This window comes from Schistocerca cancellata, chromosome 3 (genome assembly GCF_023864275.1).
Source record: "Schistocerca cancellata isolate TAMUIC-IGC-003103 chromosome 3, iqSchCanc2.1, whole genome shotgun sequence".
Lineage (NCBI taxonomy): Eukaryota > Metazoa > Arthropoda > Insecta > Orthoptera > Acrididae > Schistocerca > Schistocerca cancellata.
Genome location: NC_064628.1, coordinates 352,487,463 through 352,502,377, shown reverse-complemented (window position 1 = coordinate 352,502,377; position 14,915 = coordinate 352,487,463). Strand labels below are relative to the sequence as shown.

General features: G+C 39.5%; 1 protein-coding gene across 1 annotated transcript in view; it reads right to left on the bottom strand.

Moving 5' to 3' along the window:
- LOC126175038 (ATP-dependent DNA helicase 2 subunit 1) overlaps positions 1-14,915 on the bottom strand; it is a 165,911-nt gene that overhangs the window by 85,915 nt on the left and 65,081 nt on the right. The window contains exon 5 of the mRNA XM_049921540.1: positions 7,461-7,678. Coding sequence (XP_049777497.1) covers positions 7,461-7,678 — 218 coding nt within the window. The remainder of the gene's footprint in view (positions 1-7,460; positions 7,679-14,915) is intronic.

The window sequence follows — 14,915 nt, the reverse complement described above, 5'->3', positions numbered from 1 at the left end:
TTTTTTGTTAATGTATACCTCATTCCACATCTTTGGAGCTTCTACTTCTCAATGGGACCGACGGAAAAGAACTCTCAACAATACTGCAGTCACCGTTTGTATTAAGTTATCTGTACACTCAATGTTAAATGATGACATTGAAATTTTACCAAATAATTATGAAAACTCACAGGAAGATGGGAAAATAAGGATAGTGAAAGTTAATGCCAAGCATTTTACGTTAACTTAGCGGTGACTTGAAAATGAAGACCAAAAGACTATGAGAAATATGCCAATAACCTGCTGAGAACTCATGGACAAGTGAGTGTATATACAAGGATATAAAGAAACACCACTTAGTGTACAAAAGTTTTACAGTGTTTGGAGGACATTAAATTTAATCTTTTTTATGTGACCCATTAGAGGTCCATTATGGCTTTGAAGCTAGTGATGTTCAAACTGCCATGTGATGATTATTGTTTTACAGATGTTACTGAAAATGTCATTGACTTATATTACTACACAACTGGCAACTGTATACTAAAAAGCAGTGCGACAAAATTATCCATTATAATCTGGGGACCCATGAAAACTGGATTTCACATGTACACTGAAGATGTGTCAGAAATCCACTCAAAGAAAGTGTCATGAATTTTCTGCTGATGACAGACAGGTAGCAACTGACATTCTGGAAAATGACATCATAGGATAAGAGGAAAATTTAAGTTATCAGGATTGTTGACATTATATAACCAAACATCCTGCGAAGAACAATGGTGAATTCAGGAGAAAGGGTACTGTGGTTTATCATCCACATCTACAGCTATACTGTGCAAAACACTGTGAGGTGTGTGGCAGAGGGTAAGTCCCACTGGCATCTCCTTTGTAGATTGATTGTATTTCCCCAGTATTCTATCAGTAAACTGAAGTCTACCACCTGCTTTACCCATGACTGAACCTATGTGATCACTCCATTTCATATCCTCATAAAGTGTTACAGCCAGGTATTTGTATTGTATGAGTTGGCCAATTCTAGCAGTGACTCATTGATATTATAGTCATAGAATACTATGTTTTTTCGTTTTGTGAAGTGCATTTCTGAACATTTAAAGCAAGCTGCCAATCTCTGCACCACTTTGAAATCTTATCAATATCTCACTGAATATTTATGCTGCTTCTTTCAGATAGTACTTCACTATAGGTAACTGTATCATCTGCAAGAAGCCTATTTTACTATTAATATTGTCTGCAAGGTCATTAATATACAACATGAACAGCAAGGGTGCCAACACTCTTCCCTAGGGTACACCCAAAGTTACTTCTACATCTGACAATTACTCTCCATCCAAGATAACATGCTACACCCTCTCTAACAAAAAGTCTTCGGTCCAGTCACCGATTTCACTTGATACCCCATATGATTGTACTTTTGACAATACGTGTTGGTGTGGTATTGAGTCAAATGCTTTTCCAAAAAAGAGAAATACAGCATCTATCTGATGGCCTTGATCCAAAGTGAGAAAAGTGCATATTGGGTTTCACATGATTGATGTTTTTGAAATCCTTGCTGATTGGTATTGACGAGGCGATTCCTTTCATGACAACTCATTATGTTTGAGCTCAGAATATGTTCTAAGAATCTACAACAAATCTATGTCAAGGATATTGGACGGTAGTTTCGTGTATCACTATCACTTCCACTACCCTTCTTTTGGACAGGTGTTGATCCGTGCGTGGCTCGTATTCCCGCCATCATGTATTTTACACCCTATTTTTGATGTACTTCCACCTCACTATGTTAATTTAAGTTACTGCTGTCACTGAGTTGCTGCTTTGCCTGACTGTGAGCGGCATTAGCAGCACTTATCGATATATCCCCTCTCGTAGTATCTTTGCTCGACTATTATTAATTCCCGGTTGTTGTCTGTCATAAGCCAGTGCGGGTCGCGAGTTCGGGCTGCCAGTCAGTTGGAACGCATCTGGAGTGCAGTCCGGACCAACCAGTCGGGGAGTTGCAATGCGGCACTAGTGCAGTTGGGTTGGAGAAGTGAGGCCTGCGTCAACTTGGCTCGCCCGACCATTGCTGCCATGCATCACTTGAGCCAGGCCATGGTCTTGGGGGATAGTCGGTCGGTCGTCCTACTAGACGATGCGTTTTGGCTCACCAATCGTTCATGAATCGGCTGTGCGTGTGTGCATTGACTCCCAATTTGTCTTCGTGTGTGCTTAGTTACTGTTGTGTATCATTCAGGTCTTCATGCAAGTGTTTGTCAGGTTGTGTGTGTAGTTGACGTTATGTCCACTGACGATTATTTTACATGTTCTGAGGGGAGTCGGTTGCTTGCTGCAGACCAGGGAAGTTATCTCCGTGCGGTGCAGTTGGCTGGGTCTGCAAGCAGTCCCCGAGCAGTGTCAGAGCATGTGTGGAGCTGTCCAATCGCTACGAGCTTTGTGGTTCACTGACCCACGATGTCAAAGTTGAGTAGTGGTTTCAACCACCCAAGCCACGTCCGTTCATGTTCTGGTGGTTCGTTTCAGTGGTTTGCTGTTGGGGAGGTTTTCCTGTGAGCAACTCCGAGTGTTTCTATTGCTGAAATTTAGCCAGCATGCACTACAATTAACTATATTTGTTGACTACATTTCGAGTGCACCAGCGGAATTTTCTGTCTAGTGGCCGTTAGTGTTCTGGTTACCTTCCCTGGCCACTGATGTAAATTAATGCAGTGTTCTTTTTGGGTGAAGTTAACTAAATTCCCGTATTTCAAATTCAAGTGTACCAGCGGAATTTTCTGCCTTGTGGCCGTTAGTGTTTCGGTTACATGCCCTGGCCACTAGCGTGATTTCAGGCAGTGTCCTTTCCTCACCTGTTGTTGCTCTCCAACATGGTGTGTAATTTTGACAGCTAATACATACTTCATTGTGGATTATCACGTGCGTAACCTTTTGTGTTTGAGTTCTCGTGTACTGATTGATGGCAAGCAAGTCGTCATGTCGGTCAGTCCGTGGCTGTCCCCTGGTTGGGTTCCGACGGATCAAGTGTAGATGGGCTCACCACCTGTCTCACCTAAAAGAACGAGAGCAGCTTTCAGCCTTGCAACCTTATTTTTAAAATTATCTTTCAAGCTTAAACACTGCACCCTTCTGTTTTTAAAAGATTATGGTAATATATTTTAAAATTTTGAAACTTAATTGTGGCCTTCAGCCACTTGTATTGCACCTTGCATATGTTTGTTCTATCTACTTTGCCTTGAGGCTTTCCACCTAGTTGTGATATATGTTTTTTAATTATTTTATTTGCTATTTTGACTGCATTTTTATCTTGCTGATTTTTAAGATTTCTTGTTTGGAGGCCTTCAGCTGTGAAAGAGTTGCATTTGGTAAAGGTTCGGGTATGTGCTGCTTTGGTTGTAAATGTGTTATTAAATTACAATTAGAAGGTGAAACTGACCCCAACCTTATTTGGCCCTTTCCACAATCCTAGTTACCTGTTCTGCCCAGCAGGTTTAGAGGGCATTTCAGGTATGACCTGTATTTTTTTCCAAGAACTAGGCATGGTTTTTTGTTCAAGGGATCTACAATAGATTAGAGTTAGAAGAGGGTCTAACTCACCTGCAAAATCAGTATAGAATCTGACAGGTATTCCATCACGCTCTGCAAGTTTGTTCAATTTTAATGATTTCAGCTGTTTCTCAACACCACTGACACTAATACTTACTTCATTCATCTTTTCAGTGGTACGAGTATTACGTTGGGGCAATTCTCCTAGGTTTCCCATTGTACAGGAACATTTAAAAACGGAGTTAAGCATTCAAATTTTTCTTTGCTACCTTCAATTTCAGTTCCTGTCTCATTAACTAGGGACTGGACACTAACTCCGGTGCCACAAACGGCTTTTAAATATGACCAGAATGTCTTTGGGTTCTGTAAAAGGTCACTTGACAAATGGTTCTGTGAAAGATCACTTGACAATTGATATTTGAGAAATGAAATGAAATGAGGAAACAAGACTTCATAAAAAATATGTTTCTGAATCCCCCTGAGATCAAAGAATGGACACACTGACATTCATTCCATGGATAGGCTGAGTCCTCATTCAGAAGCTTCAAGTTCTCAAATAAAACAAATAAAAGAAAAGTAAGGGAATATCTACACAAAAGAATTCCAGGACAGTGTTCCAAAAATGCCATCACAGTACTGCAGGAAATGCCCCTCTAAGTTGTTCAGTGAGCACTCTGTACAATCCAAACAACAGCCTGATGGACTCTACAAAGAAAATTTCAATGTGGAGATTGTTTCACCCTAAACTGAACCACTTTTAACTTTAACAAGTGCAAAACGTGTTGCAGATAGAGAGCTGAGAACCTTAGTGGTGGCATATGGTGTGGCACAGAGAATGGAAGAAAACAAAGTTGGTTGTTTCTAACTTGACAATGTACATTTTATAAAGCCATGACACAGTATGCTACTGGTTCTGAGACACTAAAGGAGAATTGGTTTCAACATAGCTTACCTCATGTGTCATTAACGTCCTGTCCAGAAAGTTTATGGAAAATCCTCTTCAAGTCATTCTATATTCTGAGGATTGCACATCTCAGGATAGAAAAGTGACAGAACCAAATGCTCTTCTATTATTAGTAATTGATACAATGGTGATGGAAGGGTACTGAATATGCCAAATTTTTCAAAAGTCATATTTAGATGGAAAGTGACTCAGATCACTATTCAGATGGAATATGACTCAATACACTATTCAATGGAGTGTAAGCTTAGAGGGCATAAAGGTACAGTTCCTAATTAATATTCCTAGTTATTTCTATTTGGTGTCACAAATGGCAGCTTGTTCCAAAATGTAAGTTAATGCAGGTAAAAAGGAGAAACAATCCTGTAATGTTTGAATACAGTACTTGTGGTGTGTTGTCCGACCCAGTCATGTCGATTAAGTATCCAGGTGTAATGTTGCAAAGAAAAATGAAATGAAATGACCACATAAGGTCAGTAGCAAGGAATGTGAATGATACACTTCAGTTTATTGGGAGAATTTTAGGAAAGTTTAGCTTTCCTATAATGGAAACTGTGTATAAAATACTAGTACAATCCATTCCTGAGTACTTTGGAGTGCTGAAATCCCCACCAGATTGGATTTAAGGAAGACATCAAATCAATTCAGAGGCATGCTGCTAGATTTGTGCTGCTAGATTTGTTACTGATACATTTGATCAACATGCGAATATTATAGATATGCTTCCTGAACTCAAATGGGAATCACTGGAGGGAATATGATGTTCTTTTTGAGAAACAATACTGAGAAAATTTGGAGAATCAGCATTTGTGGCTGACTGCAGAATGGGTCTACCAATGTACACTTCAAGAACAAGATAAGAGAAATTAGAGCTCATATAAAGCCACATATGCAGTCATTTGTCCCTCACTCCTTGCAAGCAGAAAAGGGAAGGGAACAACTAGTAGTGGTACAAGGTACCCTCCAACCTGCACCATTGGGTAATTTGTGGAATATGTATGTAGATGTAGAGCGAAAGAGGCAAGGAATTTTTTGTGAAGTCTATAACCTACATGACTTCTATTTAACTAACTATGGGGCAAAACATTTGTGCCTCTATGACTTATATGAAAGAGCTTTAAAAAACTTACTGTTATAGATCTGATATTGGTACAGTTTCATCTGGACGTTTTGAAGAACTAGGCTATAAATGCGTTCCCAATGAAGAATGGCAACAAATTCTCAAATGTCTTGAAATTATATACAGAAAAACCGATTATTAAGAAAGCCAAAGAGAATCATAAATATCAAGTTTAAGCCATTCTTTCTAAGGATTGTCAGAACTATTATGAAAGCACCCATTACAAATAGAGTTTACTAACTCAACAGTATCAGAGTCATGTCGGCTTTTGTTGTTGCTGTAGGAACTTGTTAGAACATGTCATTCCAGATTATTGTCTTGAATAAGCGGTAAATAGTGTGTTTTATTTTTTTTCCTTAAAAAGGGAAATAATGTAGCAACTCATATCAGAACAGTAATATGCCGTTTCCCTAAATCTAAACAATAAAAAACAATGAATCTTTCCAAAATAATAATGTTACTTACATGTTGTTGTTGTGATCTTCAGTCCAGAGACTGGTTTGATTCAGCTCTCCACACTACTCTATCCTGTGCAAGCTGCTTCATCTCCCAGTACTTACTGTAACCTGCATCCTTCTGAATCTGTTTAGTGTATTCATCTCCTGGTCTCCCTCTACGATTTTTACCCTCCACACTGCCCTGCAATACTAAATTAGTGATCCCTTGATGCCTCAGAATATGCCCAACCAACCGATCCCTTCTTCTAGTCAAGATGTGCCACAAATTTCTCTTCTCTCCAATTCTATTCAATACCTCCTCATTAGTTATGTGATCTATCCATCTAATCTTCAACATTCTTCTGTAGCACCACATTTCAAAATCTTCTACTCTCTTCCTGTCTAAACTATTTATCGTCCACATTTCACTTCCATACATGGCTACACTCCATACAAATACTCTCAGAAACGACTTCCTGACACTTAAATCTATACTTGATGTTAACAAATTTCTCTTCTTCAGTAACATTTTCCTTGCTATTGCCAGTCTACATTTTATATTCCCTCTACTTCGACCATCATATTCACCCACAAATGAATAATGTGTAACACATTCACTACAAATACTGGGACCACACCATGTATATAATTGAACCTTCCAAAAAGTCTCTTCTGTATTTAATATTTAGATGTGATCTGAAATTGTGTTCTGCTGCATACACACTATTTTATCTTCTCTGATTATCTGTACAATTTCAGCAAAAACACATCTGATAATGGGGTGTTAAATGTACCAGTCTTTAGCAGCAACACTGCTACACGGAAATGACAAACCTTGGAAAAATGTAAATTAATAATTATGAGAAGGGAAGAAATGAATTTTGTAGTTTTCGAATAGACTGGTAGGTTTGCTCGACAAGCGAGAATTATGCAAATCAAAATTCTGGAGGAGAGAAGATATCCTTTTCATAAACTACTATTGAGGAAGTTTAAAGAAATGGCATTTGTTACTGCTTGCAGAACAATACTGCTGCCACCAACATATATTTTGCTTAAGGACTGCGAAGACAAGATAAATCAGGGCTTGTGCAGAGGCATACAGGCTGTCATTTATCTCTCACTCCATTTGTGAGTGGGACATGAAAGGGAATGACTAGCAGTGTTACATGGCTCATTCTGCCACACACCATATGGAGATGTACAGAGAGATTACCACTATTATGTCAGTGCTGAGCAATATGGTGGCAAACTTTCAGTGCTTCACAGCCATGCTGAATGAGGGTTAAGTGTGAGGTGAGCGATTTTATATACTCATTAGTACAATGATGTACTTTTTACATTAGATTTACAACTGACATTACTCATGTATGGAATACTAGCAATAAGTGCAAGTTAGTTAACTTACCTCATGAGATGAAAGAGGCGAACAGCAAATTCCAGATCATTTTCATCTTTTTGTGCTTCTGTCGCATCTTTAGGCTTCAGTTTGAATCGTAATGTTGCGTAGGCACGCATGGTATGACTCCTAATCATAGTACGATTTTTCAAATCAGAAAGAATTAGTTCTTTCTGCAAGAAACTCCATTCTACTCCAAATTCATCTGCATCTTTCTCATACAATGCCTACAAATAAAAAAACAAAACTTAATAGTACATCCAAAATGCTCAAAGAATTCTCCTAAATGTGAAAGTGGTTTCAGTACATTTTAAGGTTTTGAAGGCAGGAAAGTTACATTTTTATATTCTGCTTTGATGCGGTTGTGCAGCTGCAATTCAATTTCAGATGAGGAAAAAAATCAGACATAGCCTTAGAGGAAACACATCAGGATGCCCAGATGAGGATTATGAACCCACTCCTCTTGAATAGGAGTCCAATGTGTTAGTCACTGCACTACATCCTTAATTTCAGCTTTTGAGCACTATCGGAGTAGTTAAGAAAAGATCAAACTAAGAGCTGACTATATTCAGTACACTGTTGCACATTGCACACGAAGTGAGATACGAGCTGTATTTGCTTTAATACCACATATACTATCAAAAGATTTGCGCTACCATTTACAACAATATTAATTCACAAGAGCACAATAATTACAGTTATGAAACTTAATAGTCCACTGGAAACAAAGAAGTCATGACCTATATCTACAGAACTTACATTACTCGAGAATGAAGTATACTAAATTGCATTGAAGCTCCTATGACCTCTATTATCTTATTCTGTCTGCGCATATTTCACTACCGACATACCATTTTCATTCTAATGTACTGATAGTTCCTTCCCAAGGTATCAAAATTGCCTTCAACATAATCAACAAAAATTCTCATTTCATCCAGCCATTTTTTCCCTATTTTGATTGAAAGAGCCCTCAGCATCGAAAGCTATATTACAGCAACATATCTAAAAATTCTGCAGAAATTACACAAGCATAGTATGCGGAGTCAAACAATGAACTCCCATTAACAGAATTTTCCATCAGTGCCTGGCAGAACGTGATAACAGTATTAAATAGGAAACATTTTCTAATGTTCTGCAAAATTATATTTATTTGGTCACAATCTGGCTTTTGGTTTCTTAGGCTATCCTTAGGTGACCACAAGAAACCAAAAGTCAATTTGTGACCAAATTAAAAAAAAATTGCAGAAATTATGAAGTGTTCCCCATTTAGTATTAATGAACTGGATGTAACCCCCCTCCCCCTTTTTTTAGTCAAGTGTTAAACTAACACAATCACCATGACATTGGAAATATTTATTTTTCATATCTCACAATTTTCATTCCTTCTCATGGCATGGAGTCCTAATTTTCACATTATCTTTAATATACCAACATTCACTCTTCTGCAGATATGTGGAATAAGACACACTCTTGCAATACTATGCTCACCTTGCTTATTTTGGATTAATTCCTTGATTTGATTATTTTCTGTAATATCCAGCCAATTATATCTATTGTTGTTGGGAAGATTTGCCCAATGAAGTATCATTCATCACAGGCCAGGATTTGACCTGAGCCTTTTTTAATTTCTGCCATAGTATGTAGACCACTTCTAAAAGTATTGCATCTTGCCTACATTCACTGTTAACATGACCTATGAGTGTGCCTATCACATAGCTATGAGTTGTGCTGCACATGGTGTGGCACAGAAGTTAGCATCACTGACTGGGAAGCTGGAGTTTGTCAGTTCAAACCCGATAACCAGCAGTTATATTGCCTGACAAAAAAAGTGAACATCAAGAAGGAGAGGAAGAAACTAAATAAAACTTCACATGTTGACACAGTATTTCAGTAATTTCTCTGGTTGGATGCAAACACTGATTTGGTTGGGAAGCTGTCAAAGCCGTTATATCCTTTCTTGAGGCAAGCTGGCCCATAATGGTTGTAACTGATCCTTGATATCCTGGATACTGGCTCAGAAGGGGTTGGCACCTGAAATGGTCCCACATATGTCCTATCGTGGACAGAGCTGGTGATCTTGTTGGCCACAGGTGTACCTCAACATCATGCACATAGTTCACAGACACATGTGCCACGTTTGGACAAACTCTGTCCTGCTGAAAAATGTCACCTCAATACTGTCACACAAGAAGTAACACATGAGGGTGCAAGACATCCATGACATACCATTGTCGCATCAGTGTTCTGTGAATCACTACCAGCTATCACCTGAAGTCATACCCAATGGCTTCCCACAGCATGAAGCCAGGATTAACTCTGCTGTGCCTCTCCAGAATATTGGAGGAATGGGACCTCTCCCAAGGTCACATTCAAACTCATTGTCAATGGTAACCTGTGATAGTGCAGAATTGCAACTCCCCACTCAATACAATGCGACGCCATTCATCAACAGTCTACACTTCCTTAACACATCATCACTCCAAACACAGCTGTTTGTGTTGTGATGTTAATGGAACTTACGCGTGGGACAGTAATTACCTAGTCTAGCTGCTGCTAATCTCTGACCAAAAGCTTCGGGATGACGCAGAAGGTCGTAGGGCATTCATTACTTGTTCTCGGACGGCAGGCACAAAATGGTGATCCTCCCTTGTGGTGGTCAGACGTGGTTTAACAGAACTTTGACAACAAGTATACCTGCCCTTACGTTCCAATGCAGTCCAATACTATTCTGTCACATCCAAATGCTACACAATACTGCAAGATTCGGCCAGCTGGCCAAATAAAGACCCACAATGAGGCCCCTTTCTGTGCTGATAACACTGTCTCACATCAATACCCATCATCTCCATGTCCTTCACAGTGATCATCAATATCTGATGCTGTTCACATCTTTAAATAAATTACCAGACCTGGTAACAACACTAAACATGAACAACATTAATGCCCTCTGGATGCCCTACTAGTCATAGAGAATTGCAACTCTTAATCATTTATGTAACCACTGATGGTGTATATGTGACAATGACATCAGACTGTGACTTCAGGGAGCTTCACTTTTTTTGGCAGGCAGTGTATTTGTTATTTAGTATTTGCCATTTCTGTAATGCTCTCAAAATTTCTTACATTAATAATGGTTGCACTGAGGAAATTCAATGGAAAAAAAGTCAAAAGAAAGTAGTATGACTGATTTCTGAATGTGGTCCCTATAGTACTTGCAGAAGACCACTATGACCTTGGCCTCTCTCGTATGAAAGGTCGTAAGAGAAAAAATATAGTTTGCTAAGGTACCCAGAACTGTCGAACCAAGTAAGCGAGAGGTAGCAACCATGAACGTTGACCCCTTGCAGGATGTTACACAGAATTCTGAAGAAGAGATGAATCAAAATCTTTAGCATCAATCTCTGCCACCAGTCGAACATACCAGAAAGAACTGACTTGGCTAACTTGGACTCATGCCACAAATGTTAAACAATAATCCAGTGTCCAGCCAACTCCTCTGCCAAGTGTTGTGAGGAACTGGCCTTGGGAGGAAGGAGGTTAACATGTTGGCATATTTCCACTGTCAACATCCCAGACATGTTGTACACTACTACAGAGAGAGAAGACGAGTGTTTGATGAACACTATGCCACCAGACATCAATCATTAAAACAGTTCTATTCACACCAGTCAATTGCAAAAAATTATATTCAACCTGTAGAATGAGGTCCACCACCTGGACGAGGTCACTCCACAACATGCTGTAGCCATTCTCTACTGCCAAAAAGATGTACCGCCACTCACCTAGCAGATGATTTTAGGAAAACTAAGCAACACAGCCATCCATGGAGATTAGCATCACAGGTGAAAGTCCTCCGTGGACAACAGTAAACAAAATATCAGCCACTTGCTTAGCTGCCAAATTCAGGAAAACTAAATAAGGTGACCATCTACAGAAGAGAGACACCTTATCATTGACAGGCAAAATGTCTAGGTGCCAGTCAAATCAGGGGCTTCTTTTTCTGTAAAATCAAATGCTTATCGTTGCCAGCTAAAAACACCATTTTATGTGATAAAAAATCGATTATGCTGGAAGTCGCAAATAGGATATACGCCTAGTCAACAGGAAGATCTATTGCAAGAATAGCTAACAATGACATGACAAAGCTCTTTGAACTTGTCATTTTAACAAAATGTAGACATTATAATGTTTTCTGATGGAACTTCTTGCAAAGACTGCAGAAGATGAGAGCTCCAGATTGAAAAAGCTATTCCAATAAGTATACATGATAAAACTTTCTCTGGGAGGTTGTTTGGCGATGAAGACATTGTTATCTCACCATCATCAACAGTGTGTGCCCCCATTTGTCAATTTAGATGCTCAGTTAAACTGTGATGCTTTTGTTGACTGCAGAAAGCTAAACAGGCTCACAAAAGAAATGTAAATAGCAGCAACAGTCATAAGCATTGCAGATGGTCAAGTCAAACTTTGGATCACTAACTATGAAGAGCAGCAACAACTCAACTCTAAAGGTACGGGAATAGTTGCTTGTAATCCCAGAACATCTATGGCCAGCTAGCCTGAAGTTCCTCAATGATGCTCCAACATCTGGTCACCCGGGTTTCAAGACAGGTCAGATTTCTACCCAACCATTCTGGCACTATGTGAGCCACTGTAAAGAATTCCAGTGATGAGAGCACTTGCCACTTTTCCCTCCAGGGCATCTGGTACTAATTCTGCCTGCAGTGCCATTCCACCAAACTGGACTCGACTTTTTGGGAGGTTCCTGGAGTTGGAAAATGAGAATTAATGGATGGTCTGTTCTGACTACCCTCAACCACTACAATGTCACCAAAGCTGTGCCAACTCCTGAAGCTCAAGAAATTGAAAGGTCCCTTATAGAAGACATTATTTTGAAGCTGGAGCACCCCATGTGATGACATCTAATAGTGGAAAAGTTTTCCAGTCAACACTATGACAACTGCCTAAACACCCACAGACTTAAGGCCTCACAGAATGCTTTAATAAGACATTGGCAGAGGTGCTCTTGAGGTACACTGATGTCGAATTGAGAGATTGTGGTGCAACACTGCCTTTTGTGATGCAAATAACACAGCAAAACAAGGTACTAAAGGCTTCAGAATGTTCTTTCTAGGCGCTTCAGTCTGGAACCGCGTGACCACTACGGTCGCAGGTTCGAATCCTGCCTTGGGTTTGGATGTGTGTGATGTCCTTAGGTTAGTTAGGTTTAAGTGGTTCTAAGTTCTAGGGGACTGATAACCACAGGGGACTGATGACCACAGATGTTAAGTCCCATAGTGCTCAGAGCCATTTGAACCATTTGAATGTTCTTTCTGCTTTATGGACACAAGACTGAAATGACAATGGGTACACTCTTCCTGGATACACCATCCCTTTTTCAACCAGACCATCTGCAGTATGACTACATGAAACATGTCATCACTACGACTTGAATGCATATGGACCCTGAATGCCTAGAAGAAAATAGAGATCACTACATTGCCAAACACGACCACTGAGATACAACCATGCTTAGTATGAATTATTACACATATGTGGATAGTGACTACTGGAAAAGTAACTGAAGCGCTACTTTCGGCTTCCTTCATCGCTTGTTAGGCATCATATACACAGTTGAGGATAATACCCTTCATTAGTGCTTGATTTGTAAAAAAATAGTTTCCAGTACTGTAGCCATCTGGATAAGTTTTTAGAAATTTAGACAGCTTCAAAGATTACTTTAACACTTTTTTTTCTCATCAGAGGTACCACTATGGCATACTGCTGTGTACCATCACAAATCAAGCACAGCGTTTCATCAAGAAGACAAAAGCACAGAACTGTCATATGTCATATGTAGCCCCATTAACGTCCTGAGGTATAGATTGATGAGGAGGGCTTCCGTTCTGAGGAAGACCCACTCAACAATCACAAAACTTCGATGACGCGGGCTACCTTCAATATTCATCATAGGGAAGAGAATGTAACAACATGATCAGAATACGAAGACCCGCCAGTGTTGACATAGAGAGTAACACAGAAAAGATTTAGATCCATGGTGCTGTAGAGGCTCACACCACTGTTTCTACAGTAAAGGGAGAAATGCTGTGAGCTGTGTTCCATGCTATGTGGTGTAGCAGTTAGTGTCACTGACTGGCATGCTGCAGATCACCGGTTCAAACCTGACAACCAGCAATTATTTGTTATATAGCATTTATCATTTCTGCAAGTTTATCACAATTTCATACGTTTATAATGTTTGAATATTATAGAATATTTGATGTTTGTATAAACAGCAGCACTCTCCATCCAAGACATCAGTTTTGTTCTGTATGTTGATATGTGTCAGTAATAAATGGGCTTTGGTGGTGAGTTTTGTACTTCACTGACAACTCTGCTTTCAGATTTAGACTTGATTTAATTATGCTGCAACAATCCCTCTTTTTTATTGGGGTAGTGACCTAAGAGCTTGTGCAAATATTGGCACGTGTGCTTTGGTTTCCTGCATTCACGAATCAAGTTTCCCTCTTAATTATTTCAGGCTGATTCTCTTTGTAGTCTTTCTTTCACCCTCAAACGGTCTCCTGACTTTTTGTTTCTTCTGCTCTGCTGCAAGTGTATTTCACACGTCAGCTCATATGTTGCCTTTTTTTCCGGATCCCAGTCTTACTTTGAGGACGAAAAGTCATCAAAGGTGACAGGTGTGACCATTACACACCACTCCACCACTCAAAAGCACACTTGACAAATCAAGTTACCAATGCAGATCATAAAGGAGCAACACTGTGAGAAAACAACCTCACTCGTTGTACATTAAAATGCTGCACAGAGTATTTCAACCTAGTATTTACATATTTTTCAACATACTGGATATTATATGCATTCTTATTGCCTACATAGTTGACAACACTTAGCTATGGACACTAAATGTCCTTGGCTGTTTGTAGTGGGGTGAAGTCTTGTCAGAACAACCTGGCACGACTTGCATTGTCTATCCTTACTAGTACTAACTTGTCCTTAGTAGTACTAACTTGCTGTATTTGCAGTTTCCATATAATGTGGTTGTCTATACTTGGTTACAGACTGGACTCAATTTGACTGTTTCTACTAATATACACTGCTCAAAACAATTAGGCGACTGGGTGAGATATCATACACAATAGACATACGGTAACGCATTTTATTCAGATATCCGTTGCAATTGTAATTGGTGTGTGATACAGTATGATATTTTGCTGTCTCAACTCTTTACTTGAGGTTTACATGGCGTTTACATAGAACAAGGCACCATGGGGCTACCAAAATAGAGAAACAAGTCATTCTCATTGCTGTCTAATGTGGTGTGTGATCACCTCAGATGGCCAGTACAGTTGCACACCTGTGTGGCATGGACAGCTCTTGAGAGATATTTGGCCATTCTTCCACGAGTGCAATATCCATTGCTGCAACTGTTGTGGGAGATGC